Source organism: Chelonia mydas, chromosome 4 (genome assembly GCF_015237465.2).
Source record: "Chelonia mydas isolate rCheMyd1 chromosome 4, rCheMyd1.pri.v2, whole genome shotgun sequence".
In the NCBI taxonomy this organism is placed as follows: Eukaryota; Metazoa; Chordata; order Testudines; family Cheloniidae; genus Chelonia; species Chelonia mydas.
Window position 1 is genome coordinate 20,406,819 of NC_057852.1, and position 26,369 is coordinate 20,433,187.

Genomic DNA, 26,369 nt, shown 5'->3' on the forward strand with positions numbered 1-26,369 from the left:
CCATATAATGTTTCGAGCAAACAGTTTTCATAAATAGTTTGGTGTAATGTTGTTTGTTAGGCTTCATGTTAATTTGAAAATATTTTGCTGGATTCTATTATAGGATCTTTGCCATCAGAGCTTTGAAGAAGTCTGATTTATTTAAGGTTATGAGTTAAGTGATTGAAATTGAGATTTTGAAATAATTTTGTCCACCTGCTTTTTTGAGTTCAGCTTCTCTCTGACTGTGGGGGCGAAGGAAGGGAGTTGCAGGTATAGCTACAGGTTTAAAAAACAAAGATTGGACGTCAGTAAAAAAAGAAAATCCAGTGTAGTTGCGCACAAATCTAGCATAAGCAGAAAGGGAAATCACTAGTGCACATAGAAAATTTCTGTAAAATATTCTGAAAAATGTCTGAAAATCATATCAGTAGAACAGCAGAACTATGAAATTCAATTACATAGAACCAGGTTTCACATTACAAGCCTTTTCACAACACTAGTAAAAGTTTCAGCCTCCCAGGAAGAGTTTTTCAAAGTGACAAACAAGAATTCCTCTGAGCCTTGTTTGACACTGATTAACCAGAAAAGCAATGATGTGTGCCATTGCCCTATGGGCTTGTTAAATATAGACCTGTAATGAGGGACATATGGAGTGATGGCCTTTCAGTATATGCTGCTATCAACATAGTAAATAGAATGTTTTGGGTCTTGTCCCTTTAAGTAAAAGAGATATGTAGAGTTGGAAGAGGAAGTTTCTATGTTTGGGAATGGCACTAGGACAGAAAAAGATAGGACCGAGGCAAGTGTAGTGACAATAGCAGGGTCCCACTGAAGAGCAGAGAAATAAGGAAGAGTCTATATAGAACAGGTAGGGTTGCCAGGTGTCCAGTTTTCGACTGGAATGCCCAGTCGAAAAGGGAACCTGGCGGCTCCGGTCGGCACTGCTGACTAGGCCGTTAAAAGTCCGGTTGGCGGTGCAGCAGAGGCCTGGGACTAAGGCAGGCTCCCTGCCTGCCCTAGCTCTGCATGGCTCACAGAAATGGTCGCAGGCAGGGCTGTCTCTAGTGGAGTGCGGGACCCAGGACAAATCAGCCTCCCCGCTAGTCTCCTTGCCATCCACCCGGTGCGCCCGCCCACTTGTCCGCTGCTTGCCTCCTCACCTCCCAGCTGCTGCTCACCTCCTCACCGGCCACCCACCCACCTGCCGTTCGCCTCCTCACCTGCCTGCCCGTAGCTCGCGTCCCCACTAGTCTCCTTGACATCCGTCCGCTGCTTGCCTCCTCATCTCCGCCCACCTCCCGCTCTCCTCCTTGCTGTCCACCCGCCCGCCTGCCATTCGCCTCCTCACCCCACTCGCCCGTCACTCACCTCCCCGCTAGTCTCCTCGCTGTCCATCGGCACACCCCCTCCCCGCCATCTGCCTGATCACCGCTCTGCTCCCCGCTTGCCTGCCTTCCTGCCGTTAGCCTCCTCACCCCGCTCTCCCACCTGCCTTGCCTCCCCACCCACCTCCTCATCTGAATACTGGGACAAATGGCATCCTGACCATACATCGGTCGGGATGCGGGACAAAGTGCTAAATATCGGAATAGTCCCGATTTTACCAAAGCGCGGGGCTCCCCAAAGTGTGGGGCAATCTTCACCCTATCCAAGGGATGGTTCTGGCTGCAGGTCCCTACAGCTCCTGGATGCATGGGCCGCTGGGGAGGCTCCACGCACTGTGCTCGCACCTGCAGGCGCTGCCCCCACAGCTCCCATTGGTCCTGGGTCCTGGCCAGTGGGAGCTGCGGAGCCGGCTCTGAGGGTGGGAGCAGCATGCAGAACCTCTCTGGCCACCCATGAATCTAGGGGCTGCAGGGACCTGGTGGCTGCTTCTCGGGAGCCACAGTAAACGCCACTGGGACTCTGCACCCTGAACCCTCTCCCGCACCCCAACCCCCTGCCCCAACCCTACTAGTTCTGATTTATTTACACAGTTCCAGTGTTTTTATTTATCCATTGTTAGTGGCTTGTCTTAACTGCTTATGCAGTACCCTGAGCATCTTGATATGTGGCTGTGCTGCCTTATAATTAAAGCCTTGTTATTATTATCTTAATCTATCACTCATTATGGGGATTCAGGGCTGCAGCTATAACTAGGAGGCTACCAGCATAGGTTATTCACCATGTGTTACAGATCCTTTCCAAATGATTCCTGAATCATACCTTAGTGTGAGGGGTCTAATGGCAGTCATTTCACAGCTTCATGCATGCTTACAATTCCCTCTCCTGTTTAGAGAATACAGCTATTTCCCAAGCAGGCTGTGAATGGCCACTTGTGATGGAGTGCAATGCCTAGTCGGGAATGAACTGCTATTATGAGGCTTTTGTCATTTAGGCACTTTCGCTGGACTACTCCGTGGGTTACAAAGCCAGTGCTCACATGAAATTACAGCATCTCTAATGCAGAGGACTGTTGCTCAGGATTACTAATACAAAAGAACAGTTGGGATGCTATGAATCTGAACAGTAAACATTTGTCGTAGTAAAACTGCAGGTCTTTAAAGATCTGTGCCTTTGCCACAGTTACAATATTTTTAATTACCCTTGTTCTATAAGGTTTATTAGTGCTGAATCCAAAGAAAATGTGTAGCTGACACAGTGACTGGATAAAACAGTAAATTGTTTAGCAACTGTGTCTATTGAAACCAGTGTTCTTGCTGGCAGTGATGTTAGTAATACACAAGGTTTAAGTTAGATTGGCTTATACATTGGCTGTCTCTACTTGCTTATTGCCTTGTGACTGACAAAATGCACTGAGAACCCAACAGGAGTTGAGTAAATTACATGGTGATTCTGATGAAAATAACTGAAGTTATAATTTGTGTACCTGTCTCAGCCCAATCTCTTACCTGTCATCAAAGATTTAGAGGTAATTCAGTTTAATGGAACTCGGAATAACAGACTGTCCAAAACCCAATTGTCAATATTATGTTCAGAGTCACCAGCACTGGTAAGACAATATTCAGAAAGCACAGCTGTGACTTTCATTCATGCACCCCTACTCTGTGATATTCTTTTTGCTAGAGAGGCAAATGCTGAATAATAGCTGGCAAGACTGAATACTAGCAGCAGGATCTGATACCAGCTGAGACTTGGAAAAGAATAAATAACAAGGAATATTTACTCATTTTGTGGCACAACTTTTGAAAATGCTTAGAAATGAAATAGTAACAATAATTATTGATGTTTTATAGCATCTGGCGCTCTCTAGATGGATTTGTCGATTGAACAGAATTCAAAGATGCCTACCACTACAGTATCCGTTTGCATAATGTAGTCACGAAGATATACAAAATATTGTCCATAGTAAAGTCTGCTCCACATATACCTTAGATTCTTGGTATCTTGCTTGCTGTCTCCTCCTCACTGCCCCCCACACCTATAAGTGTAGAAATGTTAGTAAATAGTCCCTTGTTTTCAGTTATTATTGAGGAACATTTACAAACTTAAGGGGGAGAGATGTAGGTGGTTGTAGCTTGACCTGAAAAGTTCAGTGGCTGTAGCAGAGCAGAATTTCCGATTCTTCCCTTGACTCTGAAGTTTTGAATGCTTGAGGTTGACAATACTGGTAATGAGTGTTCTCAATTCCCTCTGAAATAAGTGAGAGATAAAGACTCTTAGCACCTCCAGGAGTTGCTCCGCAGTTTGCAGGATTGAGCCCTTAATTCCTGCAGGCAGCTTTGTTTGCTGTTTTTCTGTTTTCCTTGCCTCTCTGGTGCCTCTGATACTTTATCTCAGATCCCAGGCCCCTCCAATGCTATCTCTTGTTCTCCAGTTCTCTCCAGCTTTTGTTTCCTCAGCTCTTCCCAGCCTCTCTGATCCATTGTCACCTCCCCAGGTTGCTCCAGGACTGTTCCTTTGCTTTGTCAGTATCTTTCTGCCTTCACCGCTCCACTTTTTCACAGCATCCGCTTACTCCTGACACATTGCTGAAACACAACTACAGAAACCCTTGCATATCCTGTAGAATTTATACAAATGGTGAACTATTTCTTCCCTCTGTTTATCTGTCAACTGGAGCAGAGTCCCCGATTGCTACAGTAAGACTTTCTCTGTATTTTTCTACTAATAAGTAGACAAGTTAGTAGAGGTTTACAAGATACGAGATTAAAAATAACGAGGAGTACTTGTGGCACCTTAGAGACTAACAAATTTATTTGGGCATAAGCTTTTGTGGGCTAAAACCCACTTCATCAGATGCATGGAGTGGAAAATACAGTAGGAAGATATATATAACAGTACGTGAAAAGACGGGAGTTGCCTTACCAAGTGGGGGGTTGAGACAATTCAATTAATGTGGGCTATTCTCAACAGGACGACAAATCACTTTTGCAGTGGTAATTAGTCAAGTGAAAGGAAATCTTGGGATAGTATTAGGCTACGTATAAAAATATTTAAAATTTAGTGTACTTAGGGAAAAAATGTGCTGTAGGGGAGGGACTAGACTAGAGGACTAGATGATCATAATGGTCCCTTCTGACCTAAATATCTATGCATCTATGACTACAAGCACAGAGATAAAGGGAAGTGGTAGGGCAAATTAAAACCACTGTTACTGCACACGGTGTTGCACTGAGCAGGTCTGTTTCTCATGAGAAGTAATGAAAAAATAAATAAGGTCAATCTCAGCAGTTGTGCCAGGGCATCTGTTAATTCACAGCTCTCCACATATGTATTTTACTTGTGCTTTTCATTTGTTCCAACCTCTGAGTAGGCAAGAAGGGTTTGGGCTTCCGGAATGGGTTGATTCTTTGGTGAGTGGATGCAAACTGAGGATAGATCTATTTTTGCAGTCTCCTTTAATTTACAGTATGCACACAATTCCTGATATTGCTTGGATCAAAGATGGGCAAAACAGCAAAAGTAGTAGCCAAGCATACCGGAATTAATAGTCCTAGTAAAATCACACAGCTCAATCACAACTCCTGTGCAAAACTTGAGTCTCATTTCCCCCTGCCTCCAAACACTTTAAAATCGTACCGCAAGGACTGTCTGTCTTTGGCTGTCAGTCAAGTGATTCAAAAACACCATAAACTTCGAGTAGCTGTTTCTCTCTGTTCTTTCAGCCATGGTTATCTGAGACACATCTGAATGGCTCAGCCTAGCCTGCTCTAAAGAAAGGTCTTTAATTTAGACTTTGTCTTCACTGCAGCTGGGATAATTAATACTATAGGACTTGAGCCAATCTCTAACTATTGGAGATCAAGATGAGATCTAACGTTGGGAACAGATAATCCCACATCTGCCTGCTTAGGAGGTTTTTACACCTTCCTCTAAAGTGGCACTGTCACAGACAGGATACAGGACAAATGGATCTTGGGCTTGATTCAGTCTGGCAATTCCCATGTTACAACATGGCTAAAATTCACAGTGTTGATGAGACCCTCTGTTGTAAATGGGTCACCTGACTCGCTGGCTAAACTGGTTTTCATTAGTACATAATCAGTGTGGCATGTCAAGTTGCTGTGCTTAAACTAAGGTAGACTGATGTGAAATCAGTGCTGAGGTCATATAAGTGTCACCTCTGCTTTGTGCTGGTGCTAAGAAGTGCATAGGATTATTTTAAAAAATCTTGGAACTCCATTAGAATAAAGGGGAAGAGATCATTTGTCTTGACTTTGCAGTGGCAATCTTGTACTCTAATCTAGTAACCTCTGTAACATAAAGAGGTGATTCATGGTCCAGACCAATAAGCGTGAATGTAAATGCTGTAAAATCAAAGCTGATGAAGGACAAAGAGAAAAGGAAGAAAGAAACAGAAGCTTGCATTTCCAGAGAAGCAGGAGATGAAATACTTCATTTTTCTGGGAAGCTCGTTTGCAGCACATGTGAAGCCTGCCATGGCTATCAGTTATTTTGGTATTGAGAAAAGTTAATCAGAGACCTGAACTGGTAAACAACAGTTATCTTGACATCCTGTATAGAGTAAGGAAGTGGCTGCCATATGGAACAAAGGGAAAAAGATGAGACACATTTTCCACAGGTGACATTTTCGAAAGGCTCAGACTCGGAACAGCTAAACAAATTACCAACAGGGAGATGCATAGAATCTGTTGACCATCTAGCTATTTGCATTGAGCAGTATCTTCTATAACGAAAGATTTGTACAAAACTAGGCACTCCTTCTATGGTGGAGTGTGGATGAACCAGCAGACTTCAGGTGATATGGAAGGAAATGAGGAAGAAAAGATGGGCATTAATCAACACATACATAGAGAAGTGCTGAGCCTTACCTGGAAGAAAGTCCCAAGGCACATTAAGGCCAAAGCTAATTGAAAGAAAGATGGGATTTCAAGGCCAAAAATAAAATAAAAACAGGAGGAAAAGTCTGTAGAGGCAAGATTTTTTAAAAATGAGTGTCTAAAGTTAGGCATCTAAATAAGTGGCTTGATTTTCAAAATTGCTGAGCACCCAGCAGCTCCCATATGAATGCCTATATATGGACAAAATTCAGTGTGTAGACGCTCATAAGAGAAACATTAAAAGACTACAATTGTTATTCAGTATTTTCTTCAGAAACTTAAAATGAGGTGATAATAAGTAGTCTAAAGTGAGTGAAGGGTTTGCACAGAATCCAGCTGTATCTTCCTTAATTCTCAGCTGTCTCTAACGTCTCCATTTTCAAACCTGTGCTTTGGGCTTTGAACTGAAAGAAATGCACAGAAAATAGGAAATAATTTCACCTTACAAATGGCTCCAACATTTTTATATTAGAATGTGGAATATATTTTTGAGGTTGGCCATGTTATTTTCAGTTTAAAAAAAAAAAGTCATGTTAATCCTAGTTTTGATGTTTCTCCTGGGGGAAAATTCTCTTTTAAGAAAATGGTGGAGATTAATCCCCGTGCATTTCATTTGCAAGAAGCAAAGAACTACAGTTAGCAGTAAATCCAAGATGCTAATAAACAGAAAACTGAGGGTGTTTTTCAATATGAATTCAGCTTGATAAGCACTTTGAGTAGAGGAAAGGTGATGCAGTTCTAATAGAGCATAAACAAGGCCTGGTCCCCTGAAAGTTTGCTCATTTCTGGGTGGGGGAGGGACAAAGAGAGGTACAACAAACAAGAATGTATTATCTGATAAAGTCTTGGTTTACTTTGTTGCATAAGAATTTTATGTACTTCCCATGTTTACTTGATAGTGGGGAAAATGCAGGAAAGCTGTTTAGGTCGGTATTTCAGGAGTCAACCACCCATTAATTTCAGTAAGCACCTCTTCATCTTTTTCAAAGGGTATAGTGCAATGTGGAATAAGCAAAAAAAGGCTATCGCATTTGCTGTCCCTCCAGGAATCATCTCTCTCCTGATTTTAATTATGTGCATGTGTTTTGTTTTGTTTTCCTGTTAGCTGGCAGAAGTTCCTAAAATATTCTGCCTAGCTCAGATCCAAGCAGCGCCGGCTCACTGCATAAAGCTGTACCCAGCATGGGTTCGAGTGGTCACAGACAGCCTTGATCAAGAAGTGCAGTAGCATTCTGTATTTACTATTTACAGAGCCAGTGAATGGGCCAGGAGGGAGAACCCATAAGTCATTGCTAATGGAAAGAGAGGGGAGGGAATCTGACCTGTCCGAGATACAGGACTGAACACGGGGTAGGGCAACTTCACTTTTTCCGTTCCAAGTTGAAATTCTCTATTCCTTTAATAAATCTGACTCTGATTTGATCCAAAAAAGAGAATACTAAGGGTTGCAAAAGGCATGATGATACAGTATATCTTTAAGAAACAGTATGGGCCAGACTAACCCTGGTCCTGGCCCAGGGCTGTGAAGGAGTAGGATGTGTATGATGGTTGTGCAAGCTGCAGCTTTCAACTTTGTGGGCAAGGGCCAGTCCCTGTAGTCAGGCAAGCACAGAGTTTTGCTTCCTCCCCTGGTAGGTGCAGATTGCTAGGGAGGAGAGACCGGATAATGGGCACACCCTGCCTGCCTTCACCAGGCTCTGGAGTTTGCCAGCCTGGGAGAGATGAATAAGCTGCAGCCTTTAAAATGATTGTGCAACTGTTGTGCTTCCAATGTGAGCTCAGTGAGAGTTTGTGCTGTAAAGGCATAATCTGACCCTATGTGATCATGTAATTACACCGTATAACGATTTGTGCGCACAAGTGGCAGAGTTAAGGGTGCATGTGCAACCTTAGTGATCTGTTACATTTTCAAAATTGGGGTGCCTACTGTTGGGTATTTTCAGAGGTGCTGATCACCTAAAACTTCTCTTGAAATAATTAGGACCTATGGGTGCTCAGCAACTCTGAAAATCTTTATACGGATAAAATCGGATTATTGAAAAGTTAGAAATGTCCTATGTAACCATAATTTTCTTTCTCCAAATACCTATGATCTGAAATTCTTATTTTCTGAATTTTAGAGATATCTTCTGAGCTGTTCAAATTATCAGGGTTTACCTGTATTTTAAATATTATTCCTACATAAACCAGCATTTACAGTCCTACATCAAACAAATGAACGCAAGTGTATTCGCAAATATCTTCTTTCGAAGCATCCTGCAAACTTGTAGCATGATGTAAATAATAATTTATTCACAGGGAAGATAAGCATAAAAGGCCCAATATTGCAGCACACAAAGGATGTACCAAACATCAAGGGGGACAGATCCTCAATTGGTGTAAACTCCTTTGAGCTCCTTTGCTGATTTTCTCTAGCTGAGCATCTGACCAAAGATATTTTATGCTTTCCTTCGTTATGAAGTTAAACACAGATTAAATGTAGCTAAATCGTTATGTAATCAAGTCTGTTGTTTGGAGTGCTACTCTGGAATGGTGTAAATGAACTATCTGGACTTCTGGCACTAATCCAATTTATAATGTATAGACCCTCTAATTTGACATAAAATCATTTATTCTTTAAATGGCATATGATCTGCCATAGTGGAATGTATAGGCCATTAAAAGAAAACTGAAAAGACTGATGGATCACAAATAGGAGCCCACCCTTCAGCCATGACAGCTGTCCACACCTTTACAATGTCATCACTATTAGCCTCCAAAATGTGCAGGGTTTTGTGTTGGTCACATGTTCTAATGCTTCTAGTTGTAAGGTTATTGCAACTCTCCTTCTGGAGAGCTGATTGTCTTCACCGTACTCGGAACGTAGTTTAAAGTTTGTCTGTTACCTTTTGGAGGAAGGAGATATGGATTTGGGGTATGTTCGCATTTATGGTGTTCCTTCAAATATTTGTTACCCTCCGTTGTATTTTACATAGATATAAAAAGGTTTCAGCAACTTCAGGTCTTTCAGCCCATTTTCCTGTCCAAATTCCATTCACGTGATTATATTCTGCCTATGTACAAGAAATTTCCTACCCTCTCCCTCTCCTTTCAGCTGCATACTTCAATTCCTGTCCTAAACTGTTGTGTAGTTTTTGCAGTGCATTGTTAAACACAAGATATGTTCCAATACAGAAATGGCTGAATTTTAGTGCTAGGTGAAATGTAAAATACTTCAAATTCTTTAGGAGGAAAATCTCTCTATAAATACATTGCAATAATGAGGTGCAGAGTAACACAATGCAGTGTTTTTGTGGGGTTGTTTATTTTTGTTTAAATCATGTAACAAAGATCTAGGAGAGATATAATATATTCCATGTTCAATACCCAGTCCGTATATTTTGGCTAAGTGGTTCTGGTCGGCTCTAAATCTCAGTTGGGGCTGGGGTCAGTTCTTAGAGAGATTCAGGACTGGTATTTGGGGTTGCATGTAATGATGCGTAATTCTCATGAGATTTCAGCCACAGTTTAAGTAAATATCATGGACAAGCTGATACAATGAGATTTACTGCCTTTTGAATGATGGAACATACTAGCTGTTCCTGAAAGATTTCTACTGTCTTGTCCAAATCATCTGGGAAGGCCAAAATGAGAACAGACCTTATAAACCTTTGCATCAGATCCAAAAAATAAAAAGAGAGGCTCCTGATTTTGGGTCTAGAGAAGTGGGCTTGAATCTGGGGCCTTGAATCCAGTTTCCAGCCTCTGGACACCGTGTACCCTTGAAGGGAGTTCAGATGCAAAGGTGGAATTTTGGAACATTCTAGCAGACTGATGCACAGTTTTTGGTTTTGCCATTTAGCATTTGCAAGTTAAATGTCTGCTTGTGTAATAAGTATAAGGCACTGACATCCTTTGATTGACAGTGGCGAACTGAATAAGAATCAACGTCAAAAACTAGACGCTGGCACCATTCTCAGAGATAAAGTGCCAAGTGGGTAGCAGCAATAATGATTAGTAGTGCTTTTCACTTTTTTTCTCCACTAGTCGGAAACACATTGAAGCAGCTGTCATTTGCAGTCAGTGTCAGGGCTGTTCCTGGCTGAGCATTGGTGACAGAGCAGAATATTGCTGTATATGCTGTAAATCGCCCTTCAGGCAAAACCAGTAATGAATGCTTCAGGCTTAGAATGGCACTTTTGTGCTCCTCTCATGTTGTATTTTAATGGGTCAAAAATGCATCTTCTTATTCCAGTCCTTAGCAACTTTAAAAGAGTGAAATGTATCTTCGACGCATTATATGCTCTCTGTGAGTGAGTGAGAGGGAAGGAGAAGGAATGACCGCTATTCCTTCTCACGCTTTAGCTACCCTGGGACTGGCCAAAAGGAAGGCATTTTTTGTCACATAGCCAAATTACTAACTCTGGAAAGGGATGGAAACTGTAGGGAACAGTTAAAGGGCCTGATTTTCCACTGCCTTGCATCTTCTGTTGTCCTATCCATCTGCGCAAAGTGTGTGTAGAATGTGCTCACTGTATAGCTGTATAAATCATACAAGATGCAAGGCAGTATGGAATTAGGAGGTCCATGTTTTGTGCCTGTGCTTTTGGTTGGTGACTCAGAATATTATCAAAAATGGAACGTTATGAATATTCATTTTCTCTAATAAAATATCTGCTCCTCTCAATAGCTTTTTTTAATCAGATGGTGACTATACTCTCAGTATTTTCTTTTCACACTATTGACTGATGATAAATATTCCTGCCTTTCATAGCTAGACCATGGTATCTATGTCTGAATACTTCAAACCATTGTATTAGGAACCGGGACATAGGTGGTCTTGCCTAACGGTCAGAGCCGGAGTTGGAGCCAGGAGATGAGCCAAGGGTCAGAGTTGGAGCCAATGGTCAGGAATGAGGCATGGGAGTAGGAACCAGAGATGTGGCAAGGAGCAGGCCTGGAGCAGGGGCAAGGCAGGAACTGGGAACGAAACAGGAACAGAGCAGGAACTAGGAACAGGGTTGGATGCAGATCATAGGAGACAGGTAAAGGGCCTGATCCAATGTAGCAGCCAGCAACAGGGATCCTGCACCGTTGCTCAGAAAACCCATCTGGGTCGCTTCCTTGCTTAAGTAATGGGTGCAAGCCAATCAGGTGCCCCAGGCCTTTGGTGTCCTGATAGGACCCTGTGGGGCCTGACCATTCAAGATTAGTGAGGTGGTGCTTCATCTGTTTTCCTTGGTGGCAGTGAGGGAATGGTAAGAGACCTCAGCCTCGCACATTCCTGGGTTCTAGGCCTGCGAAAACCAAGGACCCACACCCTTGGATCCTTACACATTGCTGCAGCTTCCAGCAGTCAGTTTGGTGGTAGGCGGCTGGCAGGAGTTTGGCTGGGCTGGAAGGGATAGAGTTTATATGTGATTGTCTTCTCTTGCAGGAGGAGACCGAGAGCGGATGACAGCTCATCATGAGACGTACCTTCTTATGGCCAGCACACAGAATGACATGGAGGACTGGGTGAAATCCATTCGCAGGGTTATATGGGCACCTTTTGGAGGAGGTAAGTCCAGGAGAGAAAATTTAAGAGTCCCAGGAAAAAGATACATATTGTTGTGTGTTTAGGTCCTAGTGAAGAAGAAAAGACAGTGAGTGAGCCAGATGCTTTAAAATAGTTGGACCAAGCACTTCCCATTCATCTTTCCCATCATGATAGAGGTTTCTAGGAAAATTGGTTTGGTGAAGTCAGTCCTTCATGGGCAGTTTGTCACCTAGGGAATAAGGTAAACTGAGATAATCCCTAGTGGTGACATGCATTAATATTATGAATAAATATTTTTGCTTCTCCCCCATCCAAAAGATTTCAACACACTTTACAGACATTAATTAAATATGCCTTAAAATCTCTCTGTGAGGTAGGGAAGTATTGTCATCCCCGTTTTACAGGTGGGGAAAAGTGAGGCATAGACTGCTGAATAGACTTACCCATGATCACAGAGGATGAAGATAGAACCCAGATTGCCTGACTCCCAGTTCTGTCTCTTAATCAGACAGCCATTCTTTTCACCTAAGAGGGTCCTGTTTTTCTTCCCAATACCGAAAATATTCTTCCGAAAAAGATACAGAATGAAAATGCAACATGGCATATTGGAGAAAGTAACGATGGAAGTGTTATTTACTCCTTCTCATAACATGAGAACCTAGGGAGTCACCAAATGAAATTAATAGGCAGCAGGTTTAAAACAAACAAAAGGAAGTATTTCTTCACAACGCACAGTCAACCTGTGGAACTCTTTGCCAGAGGATGTTGTGAAGGCCAAGACTGTAACAGGGTTCAAAAAGAACTAGATAAATTCATGAGGATAGGTCTATCAATAACTATCAGCCAGGATAGTCAGGGATGGTGTCCTTAGCCTCTGTTTCCAGAAGCCGGGAATGGATCACTTGATGATTACCTGTTCTGTTCTTTCCCTCTGGGGCACCTGGCACTGGCCACTGTGGGAGGACAGGATACTGGGCTAGATGGACCTTTGGTCTGACCCAGTATGGCCGTTCTTACGTGCTATTGTGTCTATTTGGATGCCTGTCTGTTCCCAATGACAACCTAGGTGAGCAGGCTGCTAGTGGGGGGCCTCCAGCACCACTGTGTCAGTCCTGTTGCTCTCTTTCCACTCCTTTCTCTGTTCAGCATGCAGTTGTATTTGCTGCAGTCAGAAAGCACAGAATGGAGTCAGCGCACATAGTGGATTCAGTCTTGTCACCTTATATTAGCATGAGGAGAAGAAAAAAATGATATAGGCTCCTAGAAAAAGACATTTTGTTAGGTACGGGGGGGAGTTCAAAACAAAAATACATTGGCAAATACAGTGTATTCATCTCTGCCCAACACAATCATGGACACACTTTCTCAGCAACTCCTACAGCTGGTCAACTGGTTCTAGTCCTTGCTGATGGAGAAGGCTGTTTCACACGGGGTAAGATGAGAGGGATCTTGATGCATCTTGGTGTCTAATTCAATTAGAATTTGTACCTGTCACAAGAACTTGGCATTTATGGTCCCACAAATCCTGAAAGCTGCATCTGACTGATAATATTGTATAAAACGCAGTGAACACTACTAGAAGCCCTGTGGCATTATTTGGGCATTAAGTGTATAAGTTGTTCCTTCTGGTTAGAAATCCTGAAAAGGCAAATGGCCCTACTCAGTCTGTCCAGCACACCTGCTCTCTTTGAAAGGCCCCTTATACTGAGGGGGCACCACTGTGCAACTATTATCTATAATACTATTATAGATAATACTATTATCATCATTTCAGGAAGCAAAATGCTTACACATTAATCATATTGTTTCTCAGGGCACTTAAGCCCTTACTTTTAGATATGGGGGCTACTTTCCCATTAGATGAGAGCATCTGTATTTAAACCAGATAACTTCTCTCTTGTTACCATTATTGTTTGGCTATGGAAACAATGTCTGGAACCTCAGCAAGACCGTTCATGCTGTTTTGCAACAGAGAAGAACAGTTGTTGTAGCAGAAAACTGCTCTTACTGGCTGAAAATCACCTTTTCCACCTATTAGTTAAACTAGAGGAGGCCTGAGCCTGAAGGAAATGATCATTTTGAACAAAATCTTTCAAAGGAACCACACACCTTCCTTCACCTTCTATCCAGGTCAGACATTTCATATTGGGCAGAAACTTTGACCCCCTGCCTGGTGGACTGCCCTGTGACCGTCTATCAGCAGGAGGCCTGTCTGGCACAGTCTCAAACATGCCTTCAGTGGTGCTTGGGGATTCCTAGAGAAAATGCCTGCCAAAGGGATGGTAAAAGATGTCCCTCTAGCCTATAAGGAATTTGGGACCTACATGATAAGCAGGGAAGGGCCCGCACTCTAGATGTGATTCCCTACACAGGACATTGTTTTTAAAAAAATCTGTCTTATACCAGGCAGCATATTGAACTATAATAGGCCCATTTTATATTCCAACCCAAAATCACTGTCAGCTACCATGGCAAAACACATTTGGATACAAGCAGTACCGTTTTGAGAAAAGGAGAGCTACAAGTCTACCTGCTTACATGATCTCAACAACCATAGTATTTGAGCATCTCACATATATTAATGTCTTTATCCTCACAACTCCCCTGTGAGGTAGGGAAATATCTCCAGTGTACAGGGGAAGACCTGAGGCCAAGTGACATTGAGTGATTTACCCAGGTTTGTACATGAGGTCTGTGACAGAGCTAGAAATAGAACCTTGATCTCCTGAATCCAAGTCTGGCGCCTTAGCCATTTATGATGTAAGATGGACTTTGGTGAGACTGGATTTACATATGGAAACCACTGGTTGCACCCCAGAAGCTGGCATGATACTGTCACAAATGTAATGATGTTTAGTGCCACCTATTGGTGCAAATGCAGAGCTGAACATGAGGCTCATTAAAAAGGAAAGGAGGACTTGTGGCACCTTAGAGACTAACAAATTTATTTGAGCATGTCAAGGTTCCTCCCCCACTCTGAACTCTAGGGTACAGATGTGGGGACCTGCATGAAAAACCTCCTAAGCTTATCTTTACCAGCTTAGGTCAAAACTTCCCCAAGGTACAAAATATTCCACCCTTTTGTCCTTGGATTGGCCGCTACCACCACCAAACAAATACTGGTTACTGGGGAAGAGCTGTTTGGACACGTCTTTCCCCCCAAAATACTTCCCAAAACCTTGCACCCCACTTCCTGGACAAGGTTTGGTAAAAAAGCCTCACCAATTTGCCTAGGTGACTACAGACCCAGACCCTTGGATCTTAAAAACAATGAACAATCCTCCCAACACTTGCACCCCCCCCTTTTCAGGGAAATGTTGGATAAAAAGTCTCACCAATTTGCATAGGTGACCACAAACCCAAACCCTTGGATCTGAGAACAATGAAAAAGCATTCAGTTTTCTTACAAGAAGACTTTTAATAGAAATAGAAGTAATTAGAAATAAGAAATCCCCCCTGTAAAATCAGGATGGTAGATACCTTACAGGGTAATTAGATTCAAAACATAGAGAACCCCTCTAGGCAAAACCTTAAGTTACAAAAAAGATACACAGACAGAAATAGTTATTCTATTCAGCACAATTCTTTTCTCAGCCATTTAAAGAAATCATAATCTAACACGTACCTAGCTAGATTACTTACTAAAAGTTCTAAGGCTTCATTCCTGGTCTATCCCCGGCAAAGACAAAATATAGACAGACACACATACCCTTTGTTTCTCTCCCTCCTCCCAGCTTTTGAAATTATCTTGTCTCCTCATTGGTCATTTTGGTCAGGTGCCAGCGAGGTTACCTTTAGCTTCTTAACCCTTTACAGGTGAGAGGAGATTTCCTCTGGCCAGGAGGGATTTTACAGGGGTTTACCCTTCCCTTTATATTTATGACAGAGCATAAGCTTTTGTGAGCTACAGCCCACTTCATTGGATGCTGTAGCTCATGAAAGCTTATGCTCAAATAAATTTGTTAATCTCTAAGGTGCCACAAGTACTTCTTTTCTTTTTGCGGATACAGACTAACACAGCTGCTACTCTGAAACATGAGGCTCATTGTTTGCATAATACCAATTAAGACTTGGGCATGGTGGGAGACTATAATTGTTGAACTACTGTTTGTTTGAATTAATTATTAATTGAATTATTTTTAATTCAACTTAAGCCTTTTATAAATGTCATTTTCATGTTGGCCTTCTTGAGCAAATATGTTAACTCTAAAATGAGTCTCACTCTAGTGGGCAAACCATCAGTAAACGTGAGGTAAATGATTGTGAGAAGTCCTGGCCAGAAAACAACATTTCTATTTCCTGAAAAGTTTTGAGGCTTTGAAAATTGTTTCTACTGAACCTGGGTCCCCAAGACCCACGTCCGTGCCCTGACCAACAGGCTGTTGACTATTCTGCATGGACACACACTGACTAGGATTTCCATCCTGGACCAGAGAAACATTCCTGAGAGAATTCTATTTGTGACACAAATGTTGATATTGAGCCTCACAATCTTGAGTGGTTTTAGGTTTCTAATGTATTTACACGGGGATACCGGACAGTATCCTGGGGCCTGGAGACCTCTGGGAATTGCGCGTCTAGAGAGTTGCCTGTTTGTTTAACTGATTCTCATTTGAAGTACTACTTTTGAAACTCCAAAAGACCTAATCAGGTCTCTTTGGCTGTTTTGTGACAATATGTAACCAACACGTGTATTTCCTACCCTTTTTCTATATAAATTACTCCAGAACGAACCTGAAACAGACTAACTTTGCTGAATGAGGGTCCATGTTATTAACATCATCATCATTATTATTAATGGACTTGCTATCTAATTCCGTAGGTATGCATAAGGCTTCACAGAGAAAATAAATACCGTATAAGTGAACTGATTCTCAGCAGATGTAAATCAACATTGACTTCAGTGATTGATATCAAATGAGAGTCAAGCTCAAAGTCTGTGCCCTCAGAGTTTATAATTATGTTATTTAGATAGGATTTTTTAAAATTGTTGTTTAAATCTATCTATCCAAAAGCTGTAGGTATTCTAACAATTAATTAGACTTACAATCACAATGTCGACCAACCAGCAGCATAAAAATAATCAAATACAGAAAACAAATAAACTCAGCCAACCAATTAATCAAAAGGAAAACACCCATTTTACCCCCGCCGCCTAAAGTTAGCACAAAATACAATGAATCACGAGAGCCCTGTCTTACCAAATTATTTGTGTGTTTGATGTGAAACGTAGTTTTATGTAGACCGGTTTCAGAGTAGTAGTCGTGTACAATCATCAATTTTTCTGAGTATTATAAACAAGGTTTGTGTGTATTCCACAGGTGTCTGTGCATATGAGCATGAGCCCTGTTAAATCACTAATATTTAGGGTCTGGCTGGTGACTGGAATGGTATCCCGGTCATGGAGCAAGCAGATCTATAAATAATTAACCAGATAATTAAATTATTGTTTGTTAACTGGTACTAGGAATGGGAAAGGGGGTGGGAAGCTACCAAGGTGCTCTGAACAATATTGTTTTTTTAACCAAAAGAGCAGGAAGAATACGGAGAACGTTCTTTTTAAAATAAATAAATGAAAAATCAGCCAGGACTTCTAATGCTTGTTTGCACATGAAATTCCTTTCCTGATTAGATTAAAAAGGCAATTTTTTTTAAAGAAAGGAAAGGCCTGAGCTTTGATTGCAGAGCTTGAAAACAGAAATAAAGTGAAAGAAGGGGGTAGAGGAGAAGAAGAAACAACAGAGTTTTAATGCAGTGTTGGGGGGGGGGGTACAAGGGGGTAAGGCAGAGCAAGGGCTGGAGCCTCTTGAGAGCCAGAAGGGCTGAGGCTTACTGCCTGCTAAGCTGGCACACGTGACAGTGGCTTGAAGTCAACTCAAAGTCAAAAAAAAAAAAAATCAAGGTTGCAGCAGCTCCCTCCTTTACATTGTTTTGCCTGCACCTGCTGTATGTGACTGGCTGGAGCAGAAGGCAGCAGCAGCAACAGCAGCAGCAGCATTCGTAACACCTCCAATGAGAATAGTAGTAAAGGGAGGAAATGAGCAAAGCGTCTCCCGTGTGGAAGCCTGTATTCTTCAGCAGATCCCGAGGACTTTTCGGCCAACGCCGCTGCATCTGATGCCTCTCTCCCACAAGAGCTTCTGGTAGTTTGAAGGTAACAAAACAACTGGGAAGCCCACAAGAACATCAGAAGGGGAGGCGGTTACGGAGGAAGGCACTTTGAAAAGAATCTATTATGGACAGAGAGTCTTTCCGGCGAAGGTGCCATCATTTTTGTTCCCTGTTTATAGAGATAAAAGGAGCCAGCAAGGAGTATCTTGGAGAATTCTTCAGGGGCCCTTCTGTCATTGTTCTCTCTTCCCCCGTGCACATTACGATGTGCTGACCTTTTCCAGTGGAATTTGAGCCCCCTGCCACTCTACCCCCAGTTCCAGCTGACAGGAAGAGCTCTCCCTCCTCACCCCCACCAGCACATACCCCTCTTCCACAGACACTTCCATTTGAACAGAAGATGCATCTTTTGGCTGAAATTCTTTTGTTGTGACATTGCATTGTAGCTAGTTGTCTCACCACAGGAAATAAAAGGAAAAAAAGAAAAGGAAATAAAAAGACAAAAGGAAATTCTTCCCAAAGCAGAATTGAAACAGGGAAGGAAACAAAAAAAAAACACTACGGAGATCTAGAAGATCACAAACCTCCAACTTTAGATGAAAATGCACCATTAAAACCCCCCAATAAATCAATAAGAATGAACAGTCACAGTCTTTCCTCTGGATGCAGCTTCTAAAGGAGAGCTTTGGCTTGATACTGGGACTCTGGCCTGCATGATGCCTGAAGATAGAAATGATGGGGTCCGCACCTCAGGGGCCTTAGCATCGGCTCCTTTCATTCCTAAAACTACCTATAGGAGAATTAAACGGTGCTTTAGTTTTCGCAAAGGTATGTACAGCTTGTCACTGTGTTGTGCTTTGCTGTTAGAGCCTTTTATTCTGAGAGGTCGAGGGGGCTGTGTATTCAGCGCCAACGAGAAGTCCAAAACAAAGGGCATGAAACAATAAGGATGCCGACGTTCCATGAATGATTTATTAATTTCCTTGTTCATTTGTAGTTGTAGCATTGTCTTCTATGTATAGCAGTCCATGAATAGTCTGTGAGGGAGTTGAACCTGTGACACCCAGGGTCAGCCATAATGTTTGCAAAATTGGAAGAATAGGTCTGATTGACACTTATTCCTGCATGAGGGGTGGGGATGAGAGAATTTATATCTGTCCAGGTGTCCAAATACTTGGATCCAAAGATGTCGGATTTCCACGCATGCATTATGCTGTTGCATATCATTGCCTTGCTTTGTTTCATCCTATTCCACTGCAGCGTGTACTCCCATTTCCACTTGCTGCAGAGACATTATTAAAGCAAGTTTAATTCTACATTGCACATAATCCTAATGATTAAGTATGGTAGTTGTGGGGGTAAAGCTGGCTTTCAAAATGCATCAGCAGGTAAAGCTAGAAGAGAAAAAAAAATCTGAGTAGGAGGTGACACGGAATAGGAGTCACAGCACCAAGAAAAAAATAAATTAACTCTTTGATGAGAAAAAGGAAACTTTGTCTTTTGGAATCTGAGAAGAACCGTTTCACGGACACTTTTGTGCTGTTTTTAAGAACTACTCTGAGTACATGAATGGAAATTCTCATCCCCACTCCAAGCACGAGTTAAGAGTTACACACAGGGATTAATAGGGTTGGAATCCTCTCTTCACCCAACTCGCAGAAACATTAGCCACTTCCCCCAGCGGGATGAAGTTGAGGCTGCAAGTTGCTACATGCAACTGGATCTGGCCCTTATTTCCCCATAGTTTGCAGGTCCCAGGGCTGTGCTCCCATCTGTCCCCTTCCTAGCCTACTACGAAACTGTCACAGAGTGACCTTCAACATGTGCCAATCTTTCCCAGCGTGGGTGCTCTGCCGCCTGCCCACCATGTTCGGCAGTAACAAGGTGGCTCCATTGCTCTGGGGGTTTTGCCCACACAGGCAAAGGTGAATAGGATATGCCCTGAAGGAGGAAGCAGCACTAGCTATGGTTCTTCCAGTGCAATAAAGGCAGAGGGCCTGATTTTTTTCACAAGTCCTGTGCAACTGTTGTAATTGCACATGCAAATTGTGTATCTGTGCACACAAAGGGTGCTGAACATCTGGCCCTAGATTTAAATATTGCTGATAGATTTGTTTTTAAAAAATAAAAAACTGGAGCTGTTCAGCACCTCTGAAAATCTGGCTGAGACGGGACATATGTGTCTATGTACATACATGTTATGTACCGGTTGGTGTAAGCTACTTCTCCATTGCTGTCTGCCCCTCCATGCGAGCTTAACTATTCGAGGAATGTTCAGAATTTGAGAAAAGGATTAACAGATTAATGTGCAGACTGTTGACCTTAGTGGTGCCGCAGGCTTCTCGTAGAGAATGAGACTTTCAGCTGTTTCAGTTTTTCTGTATGTTTTGACACAGCAACTCTTCTGTTCTGAAAACATGAGTGAAATCACCCTGTTTACGGGCAGGGGATTGAATGATGCAGCTAGAGCCATTGCTGCTCATTTGCACTTGTGCCAATTGAACCGTGTTTTACATATACAAGGTCTCTTCCAAAAGAAATCATCATGGAAGTCTGTGGGCCAGATTTGCAGAACACTGTGTGCATCGTTACGACACAATCCAAATCCATTGAAGTCAATGGAAAGACGCCCATTAACTTCACTGGCCTTTGGGTCAGGCCTTGACTGTGGATGCACATGCAAATAACCAATTACCTTGGTCTAGTTAACAGGTTGTTGGTTCACAAAAATGCTGTAATTGCACATGTGAACTGTGTACCTATGCATGCAACTATGCAAGAATGGTTTCTGAAAATCTGGCCCATAGACTTAAATATTGGAGAAAATAATTTAAGAACAAAGGAACAGCCAAACTGGGTCAGACCAGTGGTCCATCTAGCCCAGTATCATGTTTACCAATAGTGGCCAATGCTAAATGCTTCAGAGGAATGAACAGAACAGGTTATCAGCAAGTAATCCATCCCCTGTCATCCACTTCTAGCTTTTGGCAGTCAGAGGCTAGGGACACCCAGAGCATGGGGTTGCATATCTGACCATGTTGGCTAACAGACATTGATGGACCTTTCCTTCATAAACTTATCTAGTTCTTTTTTGAACCCAGTTATAGTTTTGGCCTTTGCAACATCCCCTGGCAATGAGTTCCATGGGTTGACTGTGCATTGTATGAAGAAGTACTTCCTTTTATTTGTTTTTAAACCTGCTGTCTATTAATTTCATTGGGTGACCCCTAGTTCTTATGTTATGTGAAGGAGTATATAACACTTCCTTATCCACTTTCTTCCCACCAGTCACGATTTTAAATCTATCATAGCCCCTCTTAGTTCTCTGTTTGTACTCAGCAATACTGGCTGAGAGCTGGTTATGGGCATCTTAATACTATGCAGCAGCCAGCTGCTTTCAATATACCACAGCTTGCACTGCAATGCATCTGCAATTTATAACAATATAGAAACATTTTTCCCCAGTGCCTCAAAAACCCTATTTTCATTTCATTCATTTCAGGTTAGACGTGATTTGAAAGCTAATTCCACAAGAGGGGGGAAAAGAGCAACCTAATAAATTTATTAACCTGAAATTATGTGTTTTGACAATGCTGTCAGAGCAAATATGAAACTATAAGCAGTTTAATGGCTTTGAGAACTTGTCTCTCTTCTGTGCAGATGTAAGCAGGCCTGTAATATGAACATGAATCAGAAGAACATTAGTGGAGTGAGAAAAAAGTTCAATTAATGAGATAGAGCTCGTTCATATTAATTGTATTTTCAACAGGCATGAGTTGTACTTACAATTGTAGTCCACATTTTTATGCTGATTAATTTAACTTCAAAAGTGTTGAATCTTCTGTTTAGTGCCATGAAATATTATGGGCTGTTGGTGAAGGAGGAACTCTGAGTGACTGTCTGCTCATAGCATAGCTTTATCAGGGAAGGCCTTGGGTAGAGATGGCTAGAGCAGTGCAGAAAACTTCACAAGGCTGATGTGGAAAAAAAATAGATTAGTTAATTTCATGTAAAACAAAACATTTTTCAGTTTCATCTCCGTTACTAACAATGAGCTTCTATTTTCAACAATAGGCAGCTTCTAAAAGGGGGAGTAATTGCTGTTTTCGGTTATGATTTGAAGCCTATGTGGAAATTGAAGCTAGAAATCTAGTAAGAATACGACTTTGTTACGAGATGCCTCTTTTGGCCCAGGTTGGAAACTGTGCTTCTTTTGAAATTTCCATTTCCTAATCTGTCTCACCCCACCCCGTATGTCCCAAGGATATGCTGAATTCGAAACAAATTAAAAGTTTACTACCATTTTTCCTATATTAACAAATATTCAGATTTATTTCAAGGCTTAGGGTCAATATTTGTCTGGCAAGATCAAACTATGCCCAGTAATAAATCAAAACTCTCCCTTGGCTTGTGAAAATTATGCAGCCAATTAGCCAATTTGCATTCAACTACCTCAAGGCCCTGACTCAGCAGGTCACCAAGAGCTGCTGACTTGTGGAGTTGGGGACAATCCCATGAGCACAATGGGGTTTGAAACCTTGACGCTGCTGTGTGCTTTGTGATATCACCACATGCTTTCAACTGAGCTCCTTTGGACAGCACTCCTCCTGAACCAGGGAGGGAGTGGAGGAACTCCATTGTTCTGCCAGACAGCAATCCTTAGCTCAAAAACCACAAGTATGTTTAATCCTCCCATCATCCCCGCATGGAGCAAGCTAGAAACCAAAACATTATTTAATAAATAAATAAAAAACATAGTTTCTATGGACTTCTAGCAGCTGAGACGGCGACCTGGCTGGACACCAAACTTTCTGTGCCAGTTAATCTTTCTCTAAGCTTCATTAACTGTGACATTCAAATATTCCTTCTGTAGCTGCTGATGGTTCCCGTCTGGCATTTCTGCAACATGCTCAGAGGGGGGCTAGGAGAGAGAATTCCACCCCCTCCACCTATCAACAGGTAGCGTTCTTAGGCAGGGACAGTGGAAATCAGAACTCTGCTATTCCTCTATCCCAGAATCACGTGGCTGGACACAGAAACTAGAATTTCCACCAGCTTTCTTTATTATGGTATATTAGTGAAAATAAATACAATTTAAAAAACAAAAACAAAACAAACTTTAAAGATTAGATTTAGTTTAAGAAGGAAAGTGGACTCAAACACTTGCTAATTTGAATCTTTGTTTAAAAAAAAATTTAAAGTCACTGGAGCTGTGCATGCTTATCAAAGGGAAGAATCTGACCTATTGGATTTTTCTCATTATATGGCTTATGTAATATGAAAGGAAAGTCTCTCAACTGTAGGTCATTATTTGGAATTCAGCTCCTGTCTGAAAGTTGTTTAGTGTCCCTCTGTATATGAAATGTATTGGTGCCCTTTAGCCCTCTTGCTAGGAAACAATTGCTCATATCAAAGAGGTTCCAAAGAGGATGGATCTAGACTGTTCTCAGTGGTAGCTGATGACAGAACAAGGAGTAATGGTCTCAAGTTGCAGTGGGGGAGGTTTAGGTTGGATATTAGGGAAAAAAATTTTCACTAGGAGGGTGGTGAAACACTGGAATGCGTTACCTAGGGAGGTGGTAGAATCTCCTTCCTTAGATATTTTTAAGGTCAGGCTTGACAAAGCCCTGGCTGGGATGATTTAGTTGGGGATTGGTCCTGCTTTGAGCAGGGGGTTGGACTAGATGACCTCCTGAGGTCCCTTCCAACCCCTGATATTCTATTCTATGATTCTATCACAAAACAACCATCACAAATGACATTCTTTGGCAGAAAGGCCCAAGGTTTGAAGGGAGTTGGAGATGCCATTAATAGCAGGGAAGAGGTAGTTACTTCTCCAGGTCAGGTTTGAAGTGCATTTCATGAGCAAGCTTGCACTGTTTCTGTTCATAGATTTCCTGCCATGTGGATCAATACAAGCATTAGTCTTCAAGGCTGTCAATCTGGCATATTATGCCACCACCTGCTCTTTCTCACATACACGTTTTGTTGTTATTCTAAAAGAAAGTAATTGTGCAACTTGTAGTAAATTATAGGAGTGAGGGGTGGGTGTACTTTACTTATGGTCTAAATCAGAGGAGCTGAACACCAACAACTCCAGCTGAGGTCAGTAGGAGCTGCAGCTGCTTTACATCTATGAAAATCTGGCCCTGGGGGTAAAATTTTCAAAAGAGCTGCCAAAGTCCCATTTTGCATTCTCACTGAAAGTCCATGGGAATTAAGCTCCTAAATCACTTATGCCCCTTTTGAAAGTTTTACCTTGAGTGTAATAAGAGTAAAAAAGTTCATATACCTTAGATGTGATATTAGAGCTGTTTCAATGGCCACATACACTTAACCTTTGGCTCAAAGAGTAAACAGGGACGTATGTAATATCTTGGGTTTAACACTTTTGTGACAGAGTTCTATGTCCCTGCGTTGCTTTCCCCTTAGGATTTGAAGGTAATGTTGTGTTTTATTTTTGTTTTCTGTACCAATGGTTCATGATACTTTTACAATTGTGTTTTGGACTATTATGGTAAAATATGGTGTATTGTTTTTTATAAAGGGTGCTAGATGTGAAATGGAGCTCTTTATCCCTGGATATAGGAGCTGACTATCCTTATATTTGACTAATCTGTAAGGAGGGCTGTTTGTGGTACAAATCATTCATGCACGGACTTCCCTCCTTGTTCATTCCAATGCTACCTTTCCCTTAACCCACTCATGTCTCTCCTTATTATGCATAGGTATCTTTGGACAGAAGCTGGAAGACACAGTCCGGTACGAGAAGAGATATGGGCACCGTCTGGCTCCCATGTTGGTGGAGCAGTGTGTGGATTTTATCCGACTGCGGGGGCTGAAGGAGGAAGGGCTCTTTCGACTTCCAGGCCAGGCTAACCTTGTCAAAGAGTTACAAGATGCATTTGACTGTGGAGAGAAGCCATCGTTTGACAGGTAAAATGCACAAAATTCCCCTCTACTTTAGGAGGTCTAGACCAGAGTTTGAGTGATCTAGTGTACTGTGAGATAAATGGCACTGAATCCTTCCTGAGCTAGCATGGTTTGAACCTGTGTAACTTTTGCAGGCTTTTCCACATTTTCCATTAACATGCTAGCATTTGCTTCATTGCTCACTGTAGGTTCTGCTCTCAATGGTTGGTTTTTCGTTTGTTTTTTTTTTGAGAAATTCTTTTTGTTTTTGTAATGGCTTAATATTGATGCCAGTTAGGAAGTGTATCATAAGCAATTCAGCTTAATCAAAAATGTATAGACCACTTTGACCCTATCATCCCTAGGAATGGTTTGGTGGTGGGTTTTCTTATTCTGTTGCATCAAGGAAAATGTTCTCTTATCACCAGCCTCAGTATGTTCTGTTACCTGATGAAGTAGATGGAAGGAGGAGTCTAAATTAAGGTTGGTGTGAGGTTTATTTTGGGATTTTTTTTAAATAAAAGTAATTTAATTATAGTCCCTTGTGAGGGTCAAACTTCAAATAGTATTGAGGGTTCAGGTCAGAATAGCATCTAAATGTTCAGCTGATTATCCAAAACTGAACCATAAAATAGGAACTTTCTGGACCCAGAAATGAGCCAGTGCCATTCTCTCAGCTGTCGATGGTCTTCACCTTTCATTGGCATCTTCAGCCATCTCTGTGTGCAAGGCTTGGTTTAAAGGGAGTTCTGCTCTGAAAAGGACTATGTAAAAATGGCATCATGTAGCAGAGGGAGCCAATCACAGACAGATCTCTCGCCTTTAGTGACAAAAATAAATGCTATTTTTTACTACTGCAAATATAATAAACTCCAACTTGAGCCATCAGCAGGGATTGAATCAGAGATCTTCAGTGCTAAAAGCATGAGACCTCTACCCCAGGAACTAGAGGAATGCTAGTAGTAATAGACATGGTAGAAGAGGAGATATAACATGCAGAACCAGTGGATTACACCAGCACCACTGAGCCACCGTAACTCTGGGTGAGTGACCTAGATTCGTGTGCCAAGATAATTAACTAAATTCCAATTATAGGCTTACTGTTGAACCTCCATTGTCTTCAAATTATATCCTTGGTGGTACCTCTACCAACTCCTTAGATCACGAGAGGGTTGCACAGGTGTGATGGAGGGCCTAACTTGAGCGGGGCGGGGGGAGGGGCTGCATTTGTTCTATAGGATCTTTGACTGTTAGTGGTGCCTGAGCCAAAATAAGTCAGATCTTAGCTGGAGTTTGTGGGTCTGATCATGAGACAACATTTTTGTCCTCTCCAAAAATAAACACGTTTGATATGGAATTGGAGCAACACTATAAGTGTCAAACGCTGTGATGCCATTTCCCCATTCTGCATTTTCCAAGCAGATCATGAAAGTGGCAGTGCACAGAAAGAACAAAAGCTATTGCTTCCATGTCAGCTTTATTACTTTTTAAATGAAAAGTGGACCGGAGGCAAGGTTGGCTGGAGAAGGGCTTGATGGGGTTAGAACTCTAGCAAGTGACGC

At 42.0% G+C, this 26,369-nt stretch overlaps 1 protein-coding gene and 1 long non-coding RNA gene across 14 annotated transcripts in view; one reads left to right on the forward strand and one right to left on the reverse strand.

Annotated features, from left to right (window-relative positions):
• The window catches only part of ARHGAP24 (Rho GTPase activating protein 24), a 370,658-nt gene that overhangs the window by 303,837 nt on the left and 40,452 nt on the right, over nt 1–26,369 (forward strand). For 11 of the 13 annotated variants that reach the window (XM_043545064.1, XM_043545065.1, XM_043545067.1 and 8 more), the window contains 2 exons: nt 11,683–11,805; nt 24,624–24,831. In XM_043545064.1, the coding sequence (XP_043400999.1) occupies nt 11,683–11,805; nt 24,624–24,831 (331 nt within the window). Of the gene's footprint in view, nt 1–6,988; nt 6,994–11,682; nt 11,806–17,575; nt 18,724–24,623; nt 24,832–26,369 lie in introns of those variants that run through there. The other 2 variants (XM_043545069.1, XM_037896802.2) reach the window with 2 other exon arrangements.
• LOC122465438 lies at nt 11,738–17,107 on the reverse strand. Its single transcript, XR_006290299.1, has 3 exons — nt 16,986–17,107; nt 12,228–12,442; nt 11,738–11,870 (listed from the first exon to the last, which is right to left on the reverse strand). It is a non-coding gene; the product is annotated as an uncharacterized LOC122465438 (long non-coding RNA).